This window comes from Leiobunum rupestre, chromosome 5, assembly GCF_980474605.1.
Source record: "Leiobunum rupestre chromosome 5, qqLeiRupe1.1.hap1, whole genome shotgun sequence".
NCBI lineage: Eukaryota > Metazoa > Arthropoda > Arachnida > Opiliones > Sclerosomatidae > Leiobunum > Leiobunum rupestre.
In genome coordinates this window covers 18,739,014-18,764,643 of record NC_143388.1, presented here as the reverse complement: position 1 = coordinate 18,764,643, position 25,630 = coordinate 18,739,014, and the positions used below count along the sequence as shown (strand labels likewise).

At 34.9% G+C, this 25,630-nt stretch overlaps 1 protein-coding gene across 1 annotated transcript; it reads right to left on the bottom strand.

Moving 5' to 3' along the window:
• Positions 1 to 6,771: 6,771 nt before the first annotated feature.
• LOC149943721 (importin subunit alpha-1-like) lies at positions 6,772 to 25,139 on the bottom strand. The gene is made up of 10 exons (XM_090174789.1): positions 24,983 to 25,139; positions 13,525 to 13,656; positions 11,812 to 11,999; positions 11,493 to 11,748; positions 10,909 to 11,032; positions 9,998 to 10,266; positions 9,825 to 9,929; positions 9,315 to 9,497; positions 7,387 to 7,536; positions 6,772 to 6,960 (listed from the first exon to the last, which is right to left on the bottom strand). Exons 1-10 carry the CDS (start codon positions 25,034 to 25,036, stop codon positions 6,874 to 6,876), a joined length of 1,548 nt encoding a protein of 515 aa, XP_090030915.1. The 5' UTR covers positions 25,037 to 25,139; the 3' UTR covers positions 6,772 to 6,873.
• Positions 25,140 to 25,630: the final 491 nt, after the last annotated feature.

Here is a 25,630-nt window from a genome sequence, read left to right as displayed (position 1 = left end):
CATTTAAATTAAACAATTGTAAAACGCGGCTAACGAAGGACCTCGGTCCGAAAGCTCCCAAAAAACTTTTAAAATAACAACAGTTTAAACCATGAAGTAGCAGATCTTTTTGTTAATAATTACAATAGCAGTATTCGCCATGTTAATGAAAGAAAATATTTATAATAAAAAAAGTTTTATTATTTTTCCCTTTTTTAATAAAATAAATTTTTCCAACTGCGGTCATCATTGTCGGTTAATTGATCGGGTCAAAAAGGGGTTCTCTATATAGAACAAATGGTTTTATCTTAATATGTACTAAATCGTATTTCCTTAAACTTGTTTAAATTATATTTAGTTTTAAAAGCATTGGATTTTTAAGTAGCCAACTAGATGGAATTAATAGGGATTTTTTAAGCCTAATCTCATTGATTTTACCCCAATGAGATAGAGATACAAAATCACGCTTTAGACTCGCTGTTTTGCGGCACAATATTTTCTGATAAACAATCTATATCATATCGTTTTGGTGCCATCTGCCGAGTTAATTAGAAAATATATGGTAATAACGAAATGATTTGAAAATAAGGCCAAACTTCGAAATAGACAATCAAAAATGAAATATTTAATACTTACGTGAGGTTCAACAGTATTATCTTTTTTATTTTCTCATCTAAATAATATAATTTTAAATAAATATAAATAACGTTATAAAACCAAAAATTACATATTAACAGTTATGCAATCGGATTATTTGCCTTTGGGACAATATCTATTTAGTTTGTATTTTGATTTGGTTTTGTAGTAATGTTCTAAGCTTTAAAACTTATGTCTTAAAAATACTGCTATATTTAATATTTTAATATAACATGCTAGACTGCTAGTATTTTATTTTCTTTAATTATATAAAACCTTCTTTATTGCCCAAGCTTCGACTAGTTTCAGTCTTCTTTCAAAGGTCTAATAATAACTCTAGAATTACATCCCAAACTAAATGTCTTCATCAAAACCGATTGCCTTTATAAATAAATGTTCTAATTATATCAAAGAAATTGTTTATTTTTAACTTTGAACACTTTTTTGTTCATGTTCTATTTCATCGAGCTCACTTGCTTCCGTATGTAGCTTTTCTAAATTTTAAAAGATTTTAATGCATTGCTAATAATGTTTATACTTAAAGCAAATGTCGGCTGGACGTGAATTAACTCTTTTTCAACAGATGTCGCTAGCGTCGAAATCCAAACAAGATACTTAAGCTCCATTTTGACCGAAAACGTGGATTGGCTCGTTTGCAAATTTTGGCTTAAATTATAGAAATTTTTTACAATATATTTTGAGTGGGATATATAATTTAGGTTAAAGTACACTAAGTAGAATGTAAGTTGCCTAAATATTATACTCTACAATGATTCTCTGATGACGGTATGGTTTCGCTATTTTGTATTCTAGCTTCCTGTACCATTAATAGATGGTACCACGCTCTCCAGTAAATTCGTGTTTTTGGAAGAATCGGTTAGATTCATTGCCATCTCTAATAACAAGGGCCTTATCATAATACATGTGGCAGATAGAGCCGACAGTTTCTTTAATCCAGTTCATTTCCAATCTCGGTTAATAGAGTAAAGTCTTCTACTGGTTAATATTTATCAGGTCGAAATTCATTCTTAGACTGTTTTTCTTCTTATATATAAATTGTTCGCTCAGGTATTTCGTGGGGTAGATGAGCAGTTGGTGCTTCTTTTCCTTGTTTTTTTAAGCAAACCCTATGTAAGTTTTCAGAATTATTGGTTAACTAGCAAATTACAATAAAAATATAAATTCCTTATTTAATTTGTAAATCAAATTGTTGTATACAATTCTCCCTCTCAGGTTTTGGTTTTCACGCTTAAGTAAAAGCAAAGTAGGAACTACATTTATATAGAGCGAGGGGCAGGTCACTTAAATTTTGGGTGCGTCTTAATCATAGTAAAATGATTTAATCAGGATAATCGTGATTAAATCAGGGTGATCAAGATTAAAAAATTTAATCGAGATTATAAAATCTAATCATGATTTAATCAATCCAATCCCAATTTAAACGTAATTTAATTATTCTAATCATGATCTAATCTTTTTATTCGGGATTTAATCATTTTAATCAGATTTTATCATTTCAATCATATTTAATCATTCAATCATGATTAAATCAGATGTGAACATTCGAAACATGATTAAACGTGATTCAAGCATTCTAATCATGATCTAATCTTTTTAATCATGATGTCATCTTTTTAATCACGATTTAATCATTTAAATCCGATTTAATCATTTAAATCCGATTTAATCATTTAAATCCGATTTAATCATTTAAATCCGATTTAATCATTTAAATCCGATTTAATCATTTAAATCCGATTTAATCATTTAAATCCGATTTAATCATTTAAACATGATTAAATCAGATTTAAACATTCTAAACATGATTTAAAGTTATGTAATCAACATAATCGTGATTAAATCGAATTTAAGCAAAATAATCACGGTTAAATTGGATTTAATCTTTGTAGGAATGCGTCGTTAATCAAGGAAGTGACCTGCCCCTCGGAATAGAGTAGCTTTATTTTAGCGTATCTCCGATGGCCACCACAAATCGGGTCATTTCGTTCGGGAGTCCAGTTTATTTACCAATTGCTTCGAGCCATTTATATAATATAAATCCAACCGATTAACAGGAAAGCCTCCTTATGTAATATTTATTACATAAATAAAGCATTATATTCTAAACAATATTTTAGTTTTAGTTTCTTACTTGTTCCACGAAACATTTTTTGTTTATCCTTTATTTACACAACTCTCGACCAAACATTTTCTACCCATTTCAAAAATTGATTTTGCTTAAAAATCACAAATTTAAATCACTATCAACTAAATTGGCAATTGAATTCATTTTCAAAACCTACGAGGTAGAACATTTTTAAATTTACTATACATTAATTATATATTTTATTATTATCGACTAGGTAATGATAGTTATTGATTAGTTTGGGACCACGAGACGCAGATTTGGATAAGGCTGAAGAAATATTGGTTCTACTACCTTTAAGATTGAGCACCGTCAAATTATCGAGCCAGAAACAATTGTTTATATTTTGAAGAATGCTAATTCAAGCTCATAATATTAGGTCTAGTATTTCGGGTGCAATAATGTTTTATTTTCTCAAAAAAAAGTTCATTCTTGAAAAGCCAAGAGAGAAACAATCGAAATAGAAAGGATAACTTACAGAAAAATTACTTCCCAGTTTTTAAACGTATGTTATATAATTTCCTACCGAATGCGTAACCATCAAATTCTATATTCACCTATTTCCGTGATTATATTTATCTTTCGCTCGTTTTGCTGATGTCGAACGCAAGAGGACAGGTTTATGCGCAAACTACAGTTTCAATAAAATTCGCAAGCCCGAGCTCGAACCCCTTTAAGATAACATTTTGTTAACCTTTATAAAAAAATTATACCTCCAATCATTTATAATAATGCATATAGGGATCCTAAACTGAAAACGGAATTTTTCTAACTTGATTCACCTTTCAAAATTTCGTAGACATTCGAAGTAAGATTTACCCAAATCATCTTTTTTAAAACAAATGGCTATCACCAGTGCCGGATTAAGACCCTTGGGGGCCTCTAGGCACTAGGCTATCGGGGGCCCCTTTAATACAAGTAGAGGACTCAAGGATGGAGTAAGAGGCTAGCTAAGCAAACCAACTTTTTCTAGAGTTGACACAATGACCATTTTGAAAATGGGAAATGGTTTTTTCCATGGGCGCCCGCAGAGGTGGGCAAACGGGGAAATTGCTCCACCACCCCTTTCTTTAGCCATACCTCTTTTCTCTGTCGAACTTTTTGGGGAGTGCAGTGACGAAGAAGAGTGATCCAGTTACTTGAAATGTGTGTTACATCAATTTCGGGAAACTTATATCCCTATTCCTACTAAGCTTTAGCTATAGCTCGTTCATTTATCGGATCGTTGTATGTGTAAAGGTTGTATATTTCATCGGGCGAGTTCGCTATATGACTTGAAATAATTTCTGCCGGCGTCCATGCTCTCAGTAGCGTAGGGGGTGGACTTGCCCCTTGGTCCACCCATCTGGCTATGCCACTGCATGCTCCTCTCTATTTGAACTTTGTTTGAACCCAAAAACCAACCTTTTTCTATTTGACTAGGCAAAACCCTAACTTTTCGCCCTACCCCTCTAAGACGAAGCACTTAATTACATACGTTCCTGAATTCCATAAGTGACAATTCACAACGTAACTTAAACCAAAAAATAAATAAAAATGCCATAGCACCCACTTAAAGGAAGTAATAACTGGACCATGATTATCCAAATTATAGTTAGACTATTCATATTTGTTTAATGCTGGGAAAATGTTGTCAATTCAAATCCTAACGATGTTTATATAAAAAACTATGCTGGGGCCAAACAAAATGAACAAGGGTGGGGCAACCCCCTCTATGCTGAGCGGCCTGACACGGAGTCACAGAGTGGACAAGAGATTGCTTATGCAAGGTTACAAGGTTGTCGTTTTGTATGGCACGCGAAACCGGACAAAATTATCAATTGGTTGTTACTAGACTCAATCTAGCGCCGACATAGTCAAGACGGTCGCGTCGATATACTCGAGCCTCTCGCGTCGACATACTTAAGCCTTTCGCGTCGATATACTCGAGCCTCTAACGTCAACATAGTCAATTCACTCTAGCGTCGACATAGTCAATTCACTCTCGAGTCGACATAGTCAAAACACTCTTATAAATATACCGGAATTATGTCACAAGAAAAACTGATAATTATAATGCCATACAAATTTTACATTGTTAGTTAACGAAATTTAATTTAATAAACAACATGTTATTCCATAGAAATTCCCGAAACCGGCTTTAAATATTAATAAAATCACGTTAAATATTGAAACATCTTACAATACGCACTGATTACCAATAATGGGAGTACACAAATTAAATCTGAAAGCCCCAGAATGACTGTTATTGAAAAAAATTGTTCGCTAACTATTAGATCTAACAAGCTAACTATTAGATCTAACAATATAAATAAATTAAATTATCGCCTTAAAACTTAAACGTTCAAAATCATTCGAAAATCAACTGAAAACTATTTTCTCGAACTTGGTGAAGTTCACATTTATCTTGGATAAGTATGCCAATTCTCCTATTGTACCTTTTAGTAACACCCGGAATTGACTATGTCGACGCGAGAGGCTCGAGTGTGTCAACGCAAGAGTGTTTTGACTATGTCGACGCGAGAGTGAATTGACTATGTCGACTCGAGAGTGAATTGACTGTGTTGACGTAAGAGGCTCGAGTATATCGACGCGACCGTCTTGACTATGTTGGCGCATGGCGCTAGATTGAGTTTAGTATTAACCAATTGAGAATTTTGTCCGGTTTGGCGTGCCATAGTTTTGGTACGGTTCTACCTCTATAGATCACCATAAAACGAAATAGAGGCTACGCGGCAGTGGCGGACTGGGTCTAAAAATGTGGACTGCCAGGGGACAAAGGGGTCCCACCCAAAACCAGAGGCGTAGACAGGGGGAGACACCCTCCGAAAAAGGAACATTCCCCCCTGAAATATTGTTTTATGTTAATAATTTTTTCGCTTTAATTATTTTTACTCAATTGTGTGCGAACTACGCTACTGCCGAAAACTATAAAAGGATAAATGCTATAATATTTTTAATTAAATAAAGGAATACCACTGGGACATTGTTGAAGGTTTAAGGTGTCCCACTGACCAAATTTATCATGGGGCCCACCTGCCATCGGTTAGGCCCAGTCTATGGCCAGTCCGCCACTGCTACGCGGTACCTTATCTCGACTTACTCGAATTCGTTTTTTAGTGTTTTTCGGAATAGTATTTCATATTTCATTTATATTATAAATATTAAAAAAAGAATCAATATAGTTTCAAAGTTATTGATTGTTTTCATTTTGAAAAAACATGCCGTAAAACTGTTATTAAATTTAAATAAGCTTAATGTTTTTTTTTTCAAATAACTTATTCTTTCAACTAGCGTATTGACGTGGGATCTTTCGGGGCCCACTGACCCTCGGGGGCCCCTAGGCACGTGCCTAGTGTGCCTAATTCTTAATCCGGCACTGGCTTTCACCAAAATATTTACTCATGAAGTACCTTTTATTTATTTCAAGAAAGAAGCCTAATGAAGTGCCAAATAAAATAACACGTGTGCCATGATACCGTTGTTATTTATTTTAATTTAAATTGCGCTCATGGAGTTCATCAAACTACACAAGTATTTTAAAATGACTAACTACGGACATTATTGGAATGTATCGATTTGCAGTTTTGCACCACCATCACGTGCTTCACACTTATTGTATGGTCTCAATGAGATATGGCCCCAGAATTTGCTTAAACCAGTGCCGTTTAAATTTTAAATTTGCAAATTTTTAATAATAGAGGTTTTGTTGTTCAAAAACCAATCGAATTGTACACCGTTTTTCGTACATATACATATAGACAGTAGAATAATTTGAATTACATTTCAAATATTACCGAATTATAAAATACTGTACAAGTAGTTAAAAAATGTATATTAAAAAACTCGAAATAATAGAACGTAACATCTTGGTTACGAACCTTCCGGCAAGATATATATAACGTAACCAAATCTTAAATAACAGCATAGAAACCTTTAAAAGGCTTCTCGCAACATCTTTAGAAAATAAACTTTTTCGTCAGAATTAAAAACAAATTTAATTATTAAAAGGAAATAGAGCTTTTATTAATATATTTGAAATAAAACGAACTAAAACTTGCATGAACTTAACAATAAAACAGTTTTCAAAACAGCATGCAATGTTCAAATCATTAAAAAGTAAACTCACTACATGGAAGTGAGAAAGTAAATTCGAAATTATCGGCTGATTCTTGAGGGTCGAGGTTTTCCTTGTTCTCCTAAAAAACAAATTAAATAATAAATGCATTTTAATTTACTAAGCACTGTTATATATTGTATATCAATAGAAAAAATAATTTCCAAATAATTTACGTAAAGATATTTAAAAGTTACTTAAATCATAACGTACTTTTTTAAAAAGCGACTGCGAATTAAAAATTATTACTGTTCATCTAAACATAACTCAATATAAAACCAATTTGTTTCGAATTTAGTAGAAGGAGAAGCTCAGAAAGATTATTTTCCCAAAGGCGATTTCTTCCCCTATCCTAGTCGTCTAACCGTAGGCATTATCCATAATCATTTACATTATTATTATAAAATACCAATCTCACGAAGAAACCACTATGACATTCGTAGTGAAGTAAAAGTTGCATTTATGTACTTGTTTCAAGGTTTTATATTCAAAAAGGAGAGAGACTTACGTCGTAGTAGAAGAATGAATCGATAATGTCAGCTGCCACTCGATATATTTCGTAATTTTCGTGACTTTGCAGCAATTCCATATCGTCAAATGCTCCAACCTCTTCAATCTTATGTCTTATTTTGCCTATTTCTCCAAAATCATTGGCAACCTACATAAGTTATCGAAAAAGCGTTTTAACAGTATTTTTTCCTAAAATTATATACTTATCTAAATAATAGAGAGGTCGTAATATCGAGCGGTTTAACAAAAACCAATTTTAATGGAAATTTTGTCTTGATGACATAAAAAGGAAATTTTTAACACAGATTGAGATCTCAAATTCCGCTAAGCACTTGTAAATTCTAAATCACTAGCTCAAAAATAACTCTCGTGCATCTGAAAATTGATCAGTCACTTTAAAAAGTGCCTTCGGTTATTTAACAATTGGTTTTATTTTATTTCCAATCATCATTTTGAGCTTTTAATAAGTGATGAATTTAGTAAATTTTGATGAAACTTATCTATTTTTTATTATAAATTTAAAACTATGCCAGATTCTACTATCTTCTAATCAATTTCAAAATAAATTCTGCGTGTGAAGTTCTATTAAAGGGGCTGGAAAGTGGGGTTTGGAAACCGTCTAGTGACGTGGTATCTCCAAAAAATCCGGACCCTGCTTTCTTTTCTTTTTTCCCCGCTTGAGGAATTTGGCTCTGACGGAGATGTTTTGAAAATAGTGAGGAGTGACCCGAGAGAGACTAGTGACAGCTATTCATACGCGAACTAAGATATTCGGGCCTTCGTGGACGTGTTTTTGGTTCTAGTATTTGAATATTTATTTAATTATAATGAACCAGTTCAATTCAAATAAAAAACGAAAATATCTCTTGTTGGTGAATTAGATAAGTGGGAAAAGGCAAAAGAACTGTGGTTGAGTACTAAGGTTTATCAAAATGCTCCAGTGAAACCAAGGCCCTGAGAAATTGGCTTCGATTCATCTAGCGTTTTGTTACGAAATTCGATGAAACTCGCGGATAATAATTTAAAAAATTACGAACACACTACTACCAAAAGACCTTATCGCTCAAATGAATTTTTCGTTAAACATTTGTTGTTCACTAAATTTTAAAACTTCCTACGAGCTCAGCTAACACAAACTAAGACCACGCTGGATTTCGTCATACAAAAATCGTAACACAGCGGTGCCTGTTTACGTCTTCGCGAACTTGAGAAAAAGTAGTTCTACACGCCAAATTCCGTTAATGACGTCACAGATGACGTTTTTCAAAACCCCACTTTCCAGCCCCTTTAATTGCCGTGTCTCTTCAAATCATAAGCGACTTGTAAGGGAGGACTGTAAACCAGATGATGTGGTCGGAAATCAAAACTATTTCTGACACAATGTCGTGCTTGGCCTAATCGGGTTGGTGATTAAAATAACGCAACTATGTGAAATTTTGCTTTAAATGACATCAGTGAAGGCCAAAATAAGATGAACGTGTTAAAAAAATCGAAAACTGGCGTTTAGTATGTTAAAATCCGCTCTTTTGCTTGGACGTATCCTTTAAAAATTCTTGCAAATATCACTCTTAATAAGCTTAAAATAATAATTAAATCACATTACTTTAGAACAACTCATGGATATTCTGGTTAAATCTTTAGAACCAATTAGGGCACATTCAACAATTGAAGAACTGCATTTTACTTAAAACTAGCATTTTGTGCAAGGTGTGGCTTAGGAAATGTTGCCCTCTTAACATTTGGGAACAGTACCCCATTAACCCACTAATTGGTTAATTAAAAGTGCTAGCAAACGAACCCAATTCTCAAAGAAATGAAGAACCGATAAAATGGGCGGGCAGGAAATGAAAATTATGGCTGGAACAGAGATAATTAAAGATTGTAAGGGAATAAATGTGGTTATTTGAAACAAAACTGATTACTTACACCTAGTAAATGCCGAAGGATTTCCAGAACGAGTAAAATTACATTGGTATCTTTTTGCTTAAGAACACGACAAATAGGTGGTATAACACCAAGCTGGATAAGATCATGAATTTGCGCAGGCGTTCCACCGGAACAAACATTCCTGAAGAGCCAGGCAGCCTCTTTCTGGGTATATTCATCGAACTTCATTATGAAAAAAATTATTAATTTTGCATGTCAAATCGTTGTTTAATCGTATAATTTATTCGTATAAAACAAATAATACTAATTTTAATGATTAATTGAAATTTTGGCGGTTAATTTATTTGTTCCGCCGACCTCTAGTTTAAACCATGTCACCTTATCTTGTATATATTGAGCTACAATTTGCTGTTTACATAAAGTTATTTCACCATAAGTATTGTAGGCAAAATAAAGAATATTTGTTTCATCATCAAAAATTGTATTTTGGGTTATATATAAAATTATATTGCGCAGCCGAATAGGTTTTATCGAGTAGAAACAAATTACGTTTTCAAAACCAGCAATGATAGGCTCTATGATTTCCATATCCAGAAGAGCTTGGATTTGCGGCGCAGGCCCAGCAGCAATATTTGATATGGCCCAGGTGGCTTCCTAAATAAGTACAAAACACCTAAAGAAAAGCCCTTCGTGTAAATAATGGTCAAATATAATTTCCTTACTTTTACTACTGAGCGCCTTTTGTGCGAAAGAAGGTTTTTCAGAGCAGGAAGTGCACCGGAATCAATTACATACTGTGTTTGAAGGTCGTTTCCGGTCACTAGATTCCCGATTGCTCTTAAAGTCGGAATCAGCGTGATCAAGTTTGGTGAGAGCAACAGATCCACCAGCCTGGGGACAACGTGCGCGTTGATAACTCTTTGAAGGATGTCATTTTCACCGTCGGTAAGATAAGAAAGCGCCCAACAAGCGTCGGAAACTATTCCTTCGTCTATATAGAAATAAGTCGTATTAAATTATATTTTTTAATACCATAACGAATATTACGGTTTTACTATGACCCTAAATAATATACACTTCGTACTCTAGTTTAGAATTTACCACGTTGCGCGTAGTCAAAAGCGTTAACAACTTCCTGTTGGAACTCCGTAAAACATTTACTCTCTAATTACCAAGGTAACGAACTACAGATACGCAGTACAGCAAACGATGAATCCCGATTTCTCATTGTTTTCGCTAAAAAACCGTCCATTGGGAAGCTCTTCGAAATCGATTCTAGGTGTTGTGATCTGTGTATTCCTTACTTCGACAGTAAGCATTTGTTACGGTTACCGTAATTAGTAATATGCAATAATCAAAGCAATAATTCCAAGCTTTGGAAAGAAGTGCCCCGCGAGCTCACACAGCTTTCAGTATTTATTAATACAGTTTAGATAAGCTAAAAATTTGTTTATGAAATTTAAAAAAACCTCTTCTGCCTTCTTGGGGAATAGTGGTTACGATGCTAACTCAATGTCGAAAATTGAAATCCGATCCGAATGCGGCGTTTGAGTGCTAATTGACGTGTTTGCTGATAATTTAAATATGTAACGACGGAGTCTAATTTCTTCACAGTTGGCTTCATTATACTTACTTTTATGAAACAAGAATCGACTGACGTGTGGTAGAATAATCTCGACCACATCTGGCGCCAGTGGGTCCTCTTTGTGGCGACACAGATTAGAGATAGTCCATGCAATATTCTTCGTTAGCGAAACCTAATTGGATAAGGTAAAATAATGAGACTCAAAAACTAAACGATATAATTTCAGTTGCACTTTTGTATGGTTACTTTTTTGTTTTATAGTTTCGTATTTCTAAATGTTCCGAAACAACTGGTTTATTTGCATCTATGATTTGGTTAACAGAATCAGTAAATGTATCCCTTTTCTTTATCAAGTGTTTATGAAATTTGCTCGGTGTCACTAACGTTTAGGCAATTAATAACGTATTTTTTAAAGCTTCTTATCACACTTTCGGCACCGAAAAAGGGTTTAGGATTTATTTCGGGGGCGAATAGCTCAATAAGAAGAAAAAGCGATAATTTTTTTCATAAATTAAAAGAACTTTTAGAGCTACATCAAGTTTTAGAATAATAGTAAAATACTCGCCCGATGGAAACCACGCTAAGTACTTGTTAGCGTATGGTTTTATATTGAGAGAAGAGATTGAAATTACCGAAGATGACGGATGAATCAAGGCGATCAAGGGTTCCACAATTCCAACATCGATAGCCGCGTTTCTGAGCATTGGCGAATCACCAACAATATTTGCCACAGCCCAAACACACTGCTCCGCGATATTTTGGTGAGGCGAAGATAGAAGGCGTTTAAAGCCCAATAATGAACTGGATTCCACCAGGATCTGCGTCTGCTCCGAAGTTCCCGAAGCCACATTCGTCAAAGCCCATGCAGCTTCGTACTGAATTGCTGGACTAAAATAATAATATTAAATGGTTATTGATTAATACGATTTCTTGGTCATTGGTGACACTTGCCAATGGTCATCGAAGAGAAGTTGCACGAAGTGAGGGAGAAGACCAACTTGAATGAAATCGTCTATAGGAGGGTTATATTCTTTGGATAATGCCTTTCTGACCCTTTCCACTGCTTCGAATTTCTCATCGACATTAAGAGATTGAAGACCTCTATGTATTTCACTCAACGAAAGGTCAAGCGATGGTCTCTTTAAAAATATAAGACCATATTATTTTTTATTTCAGATCGGGCGTTTGTTGTTGGGACCAGCCCGAATTTCTCTGGCTTAGCACTAGCACAATTGGTACGGTAATCAGTACGACGTAAACTTGATGGTGTGTTCTTTAGGTACGAGTTAGGCAAAAATTACGAATGAACATGGGTCGTTAAGTGCTTCGTTTCAAAGATATGGGGTGAAAAAAACTACCCCAAAAACCCCCACACAGCCTAAAAACTGAACATGAAAATACTTCCTTCAACCAAATTGTTTGTACAAAATCATCAATTGTTTTATATGGGTGAAGCGTGAAATTTTATAACAAAATGACCAAACTCCATTAATTAGTTTTTAGAAACAAGATAAGTATGACAATGAATACAAGTTATTTTGAAGTATTGATAATGCTCCAAATGAAAATAAATTCAGATTTTTGTCAGATATTCGTCACAAATGTTTTATATAATTAAAATTAAAGATACCCAAATCATTTAGTTCACACTTACAATAATTGTTCAAAATGAACAACTTTGGCTCTAAAAAAACGTGAGTTCGTCGTAGAAATGATTTAAGCAATCATTCAACCAGGGTTGCCACAGTTTTTTCCAATCGAATTCCCTGACTTTTCCTGGTTTTCCCTGACCATCTCCGGAGATTTTCCCTGACTTACTTTGTGCCATGGTTTTGTATTTTGTTGCCTATATTTTAGTTCAAGTTTCCTATTTGCAACTGAAATTAAATTCCCTGACATTTCCCTGACTTAATAATAAAATAATAATCATCATCAGCTAAGCTAATACCCAAGGCACCAACTTAGGCATAAGTCATCATGCGACTTTTGAAGCCATTAGTTCAGGTGGCCGGGTTACAATGCGTAGGAGGGTGGTGACAAGCCCTGCATGCCATGCGTTCGAGCTAACAGCTCCCTACACTAACTATTACCGTTAACCTCAACAAGCCTTTATGGACTAATTCTTAATATTTCCGGACTTTTCCCTGATTTTTATACCCATATTCAAATTCCCGGACTTTCCAGGAATTCCAGGTACCGTGGCAACACTGTTCAACAATTCCAGGAGTGTTACGAAGTGTCACAACCTTCAATTATGCGTTGTCGCACAGCACTTAAGGAAACATGTCCATTAGACATTTTTGACTAAACAGGCAAAAAAGAACACGCCCAAGATTTTACGACATACTTATTCAAACACCCTTTTTATAAGAATTAACTAGTCACAGAACATTTTTTGAACCCAATTGGAGTTAGTAGCCAAAATAACTATTAAAAACTTTCTTATTAACCCAAGATAATTTAATAACCACGGAAAACCGAAATACGTTACCTAGTTCTTTGTTACCAAACTGACGATTTTAGGGAACTAACACTCCGTAGCTTTGGCTTTGGCCGCCATGTTGGGTAGAATTTTTTTTTCAATAGGAAAAACCATGGGTGACGTCGTGAGACGTAGAACTGTTAGCTCCCTATTGAAAGAATTGAACAATATTTATGGCATACCACATTCACTTGATCACCGAGAGGATTTTCATCGCCGTCCAAATGTCCGACATTCCTGCGTTTGTTAACGAAGTCATCTTTTTTCTGTTTCCGTAAATGAACATTTACTTCTAGCCTATATTGCCGTAGAACCTGGAAATTAAAGACATACAAAAAACGTTGAAAAAATCTATCTATAAATAACCAAGAATGTATTTATTTAAACTCCGGGATAATGAATATGTCGAGACCATCGACGGACACGTTGAGGCCCTAACACCTTCACGCTAATGGGGGGGGGAGGCGGTCTTATTTTTTGCGTCCTCGCAGCAGCGTTAATCGCGTCGAAAAACGTAATTTTTTTAAGAACCAATGAGATTGCAGTATTATTTGATTTTATTAAAGCGTAGGAGCATACCGGGGGCCCCAACGGGTGGAATTGGAGAAACGCTAAAAATAATCTCGAGTTCTCGACATATTCATTCTCCCCGAGTAGGCCTAAATCGGCTTGGCTATTCCAGCCGAAAATTCCGACCGCTTTAGCTCCCACACTATTCCGGCCGAAAGTTTCATCCGGAATAGTCTTCCATCAGCAACCAGCTAATTCGGCCGACATTTTCCCGTAGTAAAAGTTTCAGCCTATTTATCCAGCCCAGTGAGGGCCGTCTAATCCGGCCGAAACTTTCCTTATATAAAAAAATTACTAAACCTTAATTTTAAAGGTAAATCCTGTATTATTCAGAATCATTGCTATTGAGAAAAAGAAGCAAACTTATCGAAACATTAATAGTAACCATTTAACTGACTTTTTACCGATTATTATTTTTCGTTTTCACCTTGGAGAGTAGAGACATGAAGCGATAAATTCCCAACGAACTTTATCTCGAATAATATTATTCTTCCGGTAATACGGGACAGATGAATAAAGGTTTGCGTTTGGATTACACTACACTCGTTTTGTATTCGTTATGTTTCTAATAATGAGATAAATTCTTACTGAATATGAAATTAATAAATAGTTTTCTAATTGAATAAATATAAATTTAGTGAGAGCTATAGGTCGTTTATGACTTGACCCTCAACCTCAAACTGTTCGCATAAAAAATAAAATGGAACAGAATTGATATTCGCCATCTGGGTTAGATTTTAGAATATGTAATACAGAAGGGTAGTAAATGTGGTAAAATTTCATTGCATTCAAAGTGTATAAATGGTTTTCGAAATTAGTCTCTAAGATTTTTGTCGAAGGTTTTGCTATACTGACTTCTTTATGTATACTCGCTAACGTTTTTTTCGATAATTTATACTTCTCGTAAACTAAATTGGATTAACTAACGAGGAGACTACCCCAGATGATAATCACCGATTTTGTTGAAACTAGGTGGGTACGTAGACCTTATGGTAACAACAAATTTCACCAAGGGAAAAGTTGCAATGGGCATTAGTTTTGCCATGGCAACCGAAAATGTTTTTGACAACACAGTATGTATATTTTCCCATTGAAAATGACATGGGAATCTGAGCACTTCTAAAAAATAATAATAATAATTCTAATTAAAATTCTTAATTTTGATCAAATTCAAACAACTAAATTCTATTTTATTAATTTTGATAAAATTCATTTATTACCGTCGATTTGGCGATTTGTTGGTTAATACAACTTTGAATATTTCGCTTTTCTCCATTTTTACCGATTCTGATATAATTTTATCAAATTGACCAAAATTCATCAAAATATCATAAAATTAATTTCATTTGTCAATTTTGATCAATTTTTTTGGTTTAAAAATTTAGAAGCGCTCAGATTCCCATGTTATTTTCAATTAGAAAATATACGTACTGTGTTGTCAAAAACATTTTCGTTTGCCATGGCGAAACTTTGGTTCCCATTGCAACTTTTCCCTTGGTGAAATATCATGTTACCATAAGGTCTACATACCCACCTAGGTTCAACAAAATCAAGAAACCTAGCAAATTTAAAATTAGTAGGCTTCCCCAAATCCTAATAAGATGCATGAAGAATCAAACAGGTTAGCTACGGTGGGGAGAGGTGGTCATTTAAAAAATATATACTTTCAGGGGGGGGGGGGGTCGTTTAGGGTGGCTCTTATTTCTGAACTTATGAAATAGGATATTCTTACCCTCTTATTTTGTTTCTATATAGAAATAATATATGTATATCAGGTAAATTTAGAACGTAATTGAACAATTTTTAGGGGTAGTTCAGTGATGTCGCCCAATATATTTATAAAATCGGTATATCATGTCTAATAATTATGTGACAATTTCTTCTTTTTGGGGGACTCATACCTTTTTATTTTTCTTTTAGATTATAATGATGCTCGCAGATTTATAAGTGCCTAAATCGTTGATCCTCACATTTCACTCTTTTTGGATCGCTTAAATTGGCGCTCCTTTAATTTTTGATTTGTGATATTTTAAATGCTTAAAAACCGCTCAAAATTAAAGGAGTGCCCATAAGGGTCTGGGTCCGATGGCCCGAAGACCAACCGATCGAATGGGGGTCCAACGGACCGAAGTCCATCCAATCGAAGGAAAGCACTAACCGACCAAAAATTAAAAAAATTCCTTTTTTATGAGTTAATTGCAAAAGGTTTCAGCAGACCGAAATAAATATTTTTAAAGTGCTGAAAAAAAATCACTTTCGTGGACTAAGTACACTTTAAAAAAAACTACTTTTAAAAAGTATATATTAACAAAACAGTAAACTTGAACAGTAAAAAAGTTATTTTAATTTTTATTTAACGATATACAACTTTTCGGTCCGTTGAAACCTTTTCCCTTTTGTTGCTATAAAAAACGTATGTTAAATTTCGGTCGGTTGGTCCTTTTTTTTCGGGCCGTGAGTTTTCGATCCGTTGGACCCCTTCGATCGGTTGGTCTTCGGCCCATCAGACCTACCCCCCCCCCCCCCCCCATAAGATTCTTCAATGTACGTGTTCCATAAAAGCAATACGAATAGTCAGGGCCATGCAGACGAGTCGCAAGGGGAGTGGGGAGGTTGAAAATTAAAAATTTATGAAAAAAAAACACTTAAAAGGCTGGAAGTAGGGGTGCAAATCAACCACATTTCTATTCCGCTCCAAGGGATCGAAAGGGGGAGGGAATCAACAACATTTAAAATCCGCTTCTAGTGATTGAAGGGGGAGGGCGCCGCCAATAGGAAAATCTCTAACAATGTTTTAGGGTTTCGAGGGAGTCCTGTAATTGAAAAGAACCAGCGACTATTGCTCCAACACTTGGTAAAAATGCTTATCGCCGCCCCTGTTTAAACCAGACAGTCTCGGAAACCATGTTTAAAGCCAGTGAGGTTCTTAACTTAATGTACTAAATATAGACCTCAGTATATTTTCTGAATTTTTTAAGAAATGTAAAACGTCTTTCTGTAAGACCGACGATAAATATCCAAAACCCTAGCGTGAAGTCATTGCATGACGGTGTAGTTTTCCTACTCATTTATTTCCTAAAAAACACATTGAAGGGTTGAAATGTCAGCATAGGCATACTGTGCATTCTCTAGTACTAGGCCTATAAGTGGGTAAATTATGACCACTCAAAAAACCAAAACGCGACCCTAAGTTGTAACTTTTTCCGTGTTGAATTTGTATATTTCATTTCAGTAAGTAAATTATCAAATAAGACTGATAATAACATTCAATTTAATGAAATACAAATTATATAAAACATTATGCATTGTTATAATACATTCTAAATAAATTAGATCAAACAATTAAACCTTTGCGTTAATATTCAACATCTTCCGTCGCGTACCCTACTTCGTCGTAAAATGTATTTTTCCACCCTACAGAACAGCGTGGGAAATAAGGCGGTGGCAGTGGGCAAATGACTAGTTTAAAAATTGCCCGGAGCAGTTTATTAATTAAATCGGAGGGGGGTTAGTGGTCCACTGGACCACTTAATTAACTCGAGGTGTTTTAATTTTTTTAAGTGATTCTGCTTGAATATTTTGCAATTGGAGGTCCATAAGTGGATCATTCTTGCTAAGTATACAAATTCCGGGTGTCAGTCGGGTATCTTAGTCTGGGTTTCGTGACGTCAGAGTACGAAATTTTTTTCATCGAGTATTCAAGTCGAGTCGAGCACTTGATTAAGGGAAAATTTTCTTTTTCGAGTCAAGTAATTAAAAAAAAACCTCGAGTTATATTTTAAACGAGTTGCGTTATCGAGTATACTTGATTAGGAGCTGGTCTTATTCGAGTAATTATGAAATTAAATTTAAAATTAGTTTAAACTAGCTTTCAATGCTGAAAAATATTCCTTTAATTAAATGAACCACAATTTTCAGAACTTTAGTAACCTTATAGTGACTAGTGGGATATAAAAAGACAAGTGTATTAAGATAATAGCCTAATCATAGTAATTAATAGTAAAGTAACCATAGAATATACTTTTTTTATTATTAATGTACCGTCTGTCCGTATATTGCTTAGGAAGTTAAGACTCTTAAGTTCTAACGCCGGCTGACATCCGAATTAGTGAAGTGACACTCCAAACAAAAACTGTATAATATTGTTTGAAGAAAAACCACGCAGGCACACTACGTATTAAAAACCGTTATCCATCCCCAAGGTCATTCAAAGCATTTGTTGTTTGTACGTCTTGTAGGTACTCTTTTATTATTTCCACCACAAAAAATGTGCAAAAACCCGACTTGACCTTACAGCAGCTTATTCGAGTAATCGGATACAGGACTATTGAACTTTTTGGTCTCGATAATCGACGAGTGTTTTCCAATTACTTATTCGAGGTCCAGTACAAGTACTCGATTTAAAAAATGCCGAGTACTCGCACCATAGAAATTGAAATGCGACTAGAAGCAAGATTAAACTGTGGTGAGATGTACGAGTAAGAAGGCTGCCATGAGAGTGGAATCGACAGTATTCTTTGTGGGAGCACGCCATCTATTTTAAAAAAATTAAAGTTTAATTTTTTTTTGTAGATGGCGCACTCCTGCGTGGATAAGTAGCGATTCCACTCTCATGGAAGCATTCTAGCTTGCCCGTTTCCCTTGAGATTACCGGATAGCGCAGTGGTTCTAGTCTCATTTCTATTTATATGACTCGCACAGCCCTAGAATTCACCGTATTAAAATTTAAAAACCGTTAAAAGTTAAAACACGCTATTATAATGTAGCAGACGACGTGCACTGGTCATTATACCCGTACTGGGATCTCTTTCGCCCAACCTAGCCTTTTCTGCAACTCAACTCTGACGCCCCCTTTTGGGACAATTCGTCCCTCCTAAAATATGGTTCGCCCGCTCTATATCGATGTCCTGGCTACGGCCCTGGGTCCAGTTTATTTATTCTAGGCCAGGGGGGGGTCACTGGTCACCTGTCCACTTTCAAAACAATCCTTATTTCCCACCCTGCTACCGAATGTTAACAGATTGAAACATAGATATAGGAAACGTATATAAAGGTCTAGATAAAATATTTCCCAGGGAGTGAATACGGAGGTGACAGCTAGCAGAAACGCGTAATTTCTGCAGGCTATCCTTATTAGACGCTATCTACCGGTAAGAAAGCTCGTGCTATCGTCGTGAGAGCCATTGTCTCCTGCTTAAAAATTATACTAAAAGTCACCAACAGATGGTGTCTAAAGTCAACGGCCTGCGGAAAGGTCAAGCACTTAGTACTAAAATGCTAAGAGAGCTCGCGCTCTTGGTCACGTGCCTTCATCGGTGTCTGCTTGGCCTCTCCAAATTCCTCTGGGAAGGAACTATTTCCGGTCGGTCGGTTAAACGGTTAGATATGCTAGCCAAAAAGTCATATATAAGCCAATGGAGACGCGTTTTTGTCCTCATGAGAATTTGGCGTCAGATAAGAAAATGCGTCAGCTCACGTGTATAAGGAACATACTATACTAATGTTAATTTTCGATAATATATTTTAAGGTGAAATATATTATGTTACTAAAACTTCAGTATAAGAAGATAATGTTATTATGATATTAATAATTAAAATTATACGGAATATTTTTATATTACCGGGCAATTTTAAGGCTTCTCATGGAGGCAGACTTAATTCATTTCGTAAAAAAATTATCTTTCGGAAAAAGATGAAAACTAGTTCATTTAGAACTAAACGTATTACTTTTGCAGTACGGTATGCAACAAGTGTTTCCTTTTCAACCATGTAACTTTTTTGGCATGTTAAGACTTAGCAAAAAATTGATGTTATGTTCGAGAAAAGTTTCCAGCTTTCTAATATTTCAACAAGCACTATATAAATAGTAACTTATGAGTCCTGGCTGTCGGAAATATCACTTCTTGGCAATTTCTGGGAAGATGTTTTATTTAAGCGCCTATTACTTTCCGTCCGTAGATAAAGAGGCAAAACTTTTTAAGGTAAAACACTATAGCCAGACATTAGCTCTCCGTGGGGCTAAAGTTTTGCTTTGTCTTGTTCAAGCGGTTACAGACGCCACTAGAAAAAATTAATTTATTTCATATTCAGTAAGAATTTATCTCATTATTAGAATACAAAACGAGTGTAGTGTAATCCAAACGCTAACTTTTATTCGTCTGTCCAGTATTACCGGAAGAGTAATATTATTCGAGATAAAGTTAGTTGGGAATTTATCGCTTCGTGTATCTACTCGCCAAGGTGAAAATGAAAAATAATAATCGGTAAAAAGTCAGTTAAATGGTTAGTATTAATATTTCGATAAATTTGCTTCTTTTTCTCAATAGAGTGCCATCAGCTTGAAACCCTGCGACGTCAGCCATGTTAAACGTCTATTGAGAAAAAACGCGAGTTTTCATGTCAACCATTACGGAAGCTACGGCTGTTATGTCACTAACTTTTAAAAACGCATCAACTGCTAGCACTCTATAGCAATGATTCTTAATAATACACGATTTACCATTAAAATTAAGGTTTAGTAACTTTTTTATATACGGAAAGTTTCGGCCGGATTAAACGGTCCTCACTGGGCTGGATAAATAGGCTGAAACTTTCCGTATATAAAAAAGTTTCGGCCGGAATAGTGTGGGAGCTAATGCGGCCGGAATAGCTTCGGCCTAAATAAATACATTCTTGATATAACTGTAAGTCTTAAAGTTCATCCTTTTATTTATTTATTTTATCTTAAAAACTTTAATTCTAACTCAATGTTCAGGGCCTGATTTCCAACTAAACTTGCCTAATTCCAAATACCTGACATGGTTATTAATCTAATTCAATTTTATTTTTATATTACTCGACTTTGGACTTCCAACCCCTTTGCTTCCCGTATCTCCTCTCTTGAGTTAATTTAAACTTTTTAACGGTTTAGTGTGGAATTGGTAGAAGGGGAGTTAGTGTGAAAGAAAGGGATTTCGTAGAAGGGAGGTTTAGTTGGGATTTTTTCTCTTGAGTTCCTTGCGCCCGTCCCGACCTTTAAACCTTTTAACGGGTTAGTGTGAAATTCGTAGGATGGGAGGTTTAGTTGGGATTTTTAAGTAGTTCAGGACTTTTTTCTACGAGTGTTACCTGTGTTACGTTTTGCCTACGAGGAAAAATGCTAAACTTAATAATTTTAAAGTTCCCAGATTATAGCCGTATCATAGAAACCATTATGGAGGCTGTAAGGTTTGCCTGAGTTTGATACAGAGTTTTAAGTTTGTTTTACCAAATCTATAGTGGCGGAATATGAGGTCAACTTCTAGATTGTTTTTGTATTAATAATCAAGATTACCAAATTTGGCAAATTAAATAACGGTTGAAATCATCGAGGCCAATGTGAAGAATAGCCCCCCCTATTATTTTTCGTTTATTCGATTTATTGGTAGCATTTTTTACGCTGAATTTAATGGTGTATTAATTATTATCCGCAAACATGTAAATAAAAAGTTATCGGGAATGTGATTTTTCAAGTTTCACTGGTATTATCCTGAGATTTCACTGGCTGTTCTACCCCGAGATAGAGTAGGACACATGAAAACAAACTTTCATTTTGGTCTATACTAATTGAATATCAATTATTTCGGCCAATGTGAAGAATTGAACATCAATTAACTATTTTACTTTTCCGCGTATTTGGACAATACTTGATGCGTTGAATATCAATTAATTATTTCGGCCAATGTGAAGCATTGAACACCAATTAACTATTTTAGTTTTCCGCGTATTTGGACAATACTTGATGCGTTATGGCTAGGTAATGTCCTCTAGGTCGCGTTAAAGACGGCCCATCGTGACAGCAAGAATGGTTTTGGGGTGGCGCCGTCAGGCACCAATATTCTGTTTTCAATTGCACAAGTTGAAATTCAGTCGATAAGAACTTTTCTTACCCTCGCAAATGCTTTGAAATTGTAGATTTTTCACACGTGTTAACAAAGTCCTTAGGGCTCTTTTTAACAATAGGTACTTTTGTTTTTTTTTGGTTTTGTTTATTGTTTTCAGGTTTACGATACTTGATGCGTCAGGCTTGGTGCTGTCCTCTAGGTTGCTTTATAGTTGGCCCATAGCTTTTTTTAGTATGGGGTTGGGGAGGCGCTGCGCGCCCCCAGCGCTCGAGCGAAGTGAGTGCGCGGCGCCGTTAGGCGCCAATACTTAGAGTACATTCGACGTTGTATAAGTCATCATCACACAGAAGTCAGGTATAATTAAAAAAAACCTAAAATGCGTTGAAATACGAGAAAAATTCCCAACCCTTAAAAGTTAGCACTGTTCTGCATTTCAGCCTTTTCCTTTTTCGGCATCAGTCCTACGTTCTCCAAAACGTATTAAAATCTAGAAATTTAAGGAATCGTCCTCCTCATCAAATAAACAAACAAATCTCGAAATATGTCGTATTTCTCGTTGTAAAAATTGCTGGCAGGTAACAATTTTACATTGATCATATCTTTTTAAACAATAAATTGCGGTTAAAACTTTTTGCATTGTTAAAAAATCCCGTTCTTTGAGGTACATATCATTAACATATTCAGTTCCCTCCCAAATCCCTTATTTGTAAGAGTTAAGTATAGTCTACACTACCACTACAAATTTCATTTTCAGTATTACTCCTTAGTACACACCAAACATAAATTTTGATTTCACGTGTCCTGCTCTATCTCGAGAGAAAAAGTATAGAACTCACATTAAACTATTTTCGAAAATGCATTGAAATTGACGGTTTTCAAAACGCGTTAACTTAACTAATTCTCATTTGCGGTAACAAAAAAAAATACCTTCGTACACCTTACAACCTGGGCTTTCATCTAAGAAAATAAAAAACCAAAAAAAAAGGAGGGGGGGGGGGGCTGTTCTTCACTTTTGCCATAATCGATTTATTTTATCCAAAATGTTTTTTCAATATAGAATGTTTCTAAATTTATAGATATAATCACTAGACATCACACCTTTATAAGACTTTGTCCCATGTTATACCTTATTCCAACTAGATTCTGTTTTACTAAAATGAGTGATCATTGGCGTATGCTAAAATTCTTAAATTGTTGTTTGACATCGGCCAGTCTTTAATTCAAAATAAAGTGTACCTCTTTCCAAATGCGCCAAAGATAATTACCTGACGAAATTTGAATACACTAAAGAAAAATAATTTAAAGGGAAAATCTTTTAAATAGGCTGTTAAATAAACCCCTCTCTGACTGTCTTGCCCCCCTGTTGAAAAATGCTGCCAGATCCATGCATAGAAAATTCGCAGCTTTGGCAGTATAACGAGAAACAATAGACAAACCGATTATATGTCCAGTCGCAGCAGCACAAACTCTATAATCGCATATGAATGATCTTTTATTTAAAGGACTATTCAAATCTTAAAACGTCATGATATAAATTGAAATAATATTTTCAAGTTTTAGCGGAAAATCGTAAATAAATTGCAACAATAAGCACATTATTAGGTTCCGGATCATTCCGTGGGAATTGAACTCTACCTCCCATAAAATTTGGTGAAATTGCCTAAATTTAAGAATGGTAAAAATTCACTTGCCGCCGAATTTAGGGCCTATAAATGAAGATTAAAATATTTGACCTCGGATCTTGGCGTTATCAGCACTTTAGATTTAATTTTTTTTCTTTGGATATGTTTTAAAAGGAAGTGCAAAATTTTAATTTTAATAAAAAATATTTTTTCAATCCCCTTACCACAAAAAATGCATTATTTAAAATGCTAGATTAAAAGTGTTCCTGTGAAGAGAAGCTGAAATATTTTTTTCAGAGAAATTGTATTATAATAAGATATAGCATTTCCTAGTATAGTCAGTTGCAGGCTAAGTAAGACAAAATATATAGTACAGTCAGCGCAAGGATACCTCAGACCATTTCCGACCAGTCGACCGCGCGAAATTTGAATTTGGCCACTTTACGGTCAATTTCAAATTTCGTGATTTTCATCGTATTTTCGCGCCATCTAGGAACCGAAATTGGAATCAATTTTTTAATTTCATGTTGTCATGAGTTTAATCACTGAATACAGCCGAATTATTTTGCTAAAGAAGGTTCGATAATGGAATCTCCAAATATTTTAAATAGCCCAAGAGGTTACTATAAAAAGCATGATAAAGGTTAATTGTTAACAGGTAAAGATAAAAACATAATTTTAAACGTCTATAGCTCATTAAGACAACGTTACCCACAAGAAAGCGGGGTAACTATTTTAAAAGAAACTGCCGATTTAACTGGTAAGACGTAGAAATAAATTTACGAAATTAAATATTTATACATACTATTTTAAATTTAAGAATGATAGGAATGCCTTATCTTTTAAATTTGCTCGCCACCACAATTATGAAATTTAAAAATAAAGATTCCAATTTTGGTGTCTAGATGGCGCTAAAAGACGACAAAAAGAGCAAAATTCGAATTTGACTGTAAAATGGCCAAATTCAAATTTCGCGCGGTGGAATGACCGGAAACGACCTGACGTATCCTTCCGCCGATTGTACTATATATTTTGTCTTTCTTAGCCTGCAACTGACTATAGAACACGATTTAAAAGTCTTTTATGGGGTCAAAGGTTAAAGATAATCATTTCAAAGATGTTGCAGACAAACACTCATAAAATTATACAGACCTTTTTCGATTTTTAAAGGAAAAGGGTTAATTAGGAGCTTTTAAAAAAATTGCTCGAGTTTCTCAGACTGACTGTAATTAGAACGATTGGTATTTCTAGGCGAAAAACTAGTTAAGACTAACTGATCAATTAATTTGAAAAGGCATTACGAGTCACTAGATGACTTGGGCCTAAGGTGGTGTCTTGGGTATAAGCGTAGCTGATGTTTATTATTATTATTTCCTATTGTTTTAATTCTGAATTTATGACCGACACTGACGCAATCGCCTAGCTCCGAATCGGACTTGCAAACAGACCTGATAAGTATAGTATCTTGGTAGTAGTTTATTTCACATTTGGGAATATTTTGACACTACGAGCACTGTTTTGAACTCAAACTTGATTGCGCAACAATGAATGTGATACACGAAATTTTTAAACATTAAAATTCTTACCTCGCTTTTTTTGTTTTGGTGCTTATATTGGTTAAACCTATCCTTGGATATCATTATGGATCAACGGAATTTAATACTCAAAACAAATTCAGTATTACACAATATTCACCAACGTTAGATAATAAGGGCGACCTAATTAGACACAATAGCGCAACTGAAAAAATACAAGACAATACCCTTTATGAGAACCAAGAAATACTCTCAGAACAGATATAAACCGAGCACAGACGAAACTTGCTTCTTAACGTCATAATTGAGTACATTCCCCAACGGCCGTATTCTGCATGAGCCCGCAAGAAAGAAGGGAACGCCTATCTTGCTATTTCCCTCTTCTTTCCCCTCTTGCTTGGCCAATTGAAGGGCTGCAGCGACGTCATAGTGTGATGTGACTCGTGATAACGCGTGTTCCGGAAAAACCGTTAAAACTCCGACTACTCCAATATTATGCGTACAGTGTCATCTAGTGTTATTTTAGGGAAGATAATTTGCAATGCCATCTATTTTTCATTTTTAATTCTAAACTTTTCAAACGCCATCTTCTACTTTAAATTTCATTAACTTTAGAACAACATCTTTTATGATAATAACAATGACCTTCCATAGTAATCTGAATCTTGTTTGAAAATAAAACAGAATAAAAATAGAATT

Bases quoted from the DNA above. Each gene is read 5' to 3' on its own strand.
- LOC149943721 (XM_090174789.1), bottom strand. From the start codon at position 25,036: ATGATATCCAAGGATAGGTTTAACCAATATAAGCACCAAAACAAAAAA. The intron at 10,267-10,908 runs GTAAGTATAATG...ATTTCTATATAG, and splicing joins TCGATTCTTGTTTCATAAAA to ACGAAGGAATAGTTTCCGAC. The intron at 9,498-9,824 runs GTAATTTGTTTC...TTCATAATGAAG, and splicing joins TCATTGCTGGTTTTGAAAAC to TTCGATGAATATACCCAGAA.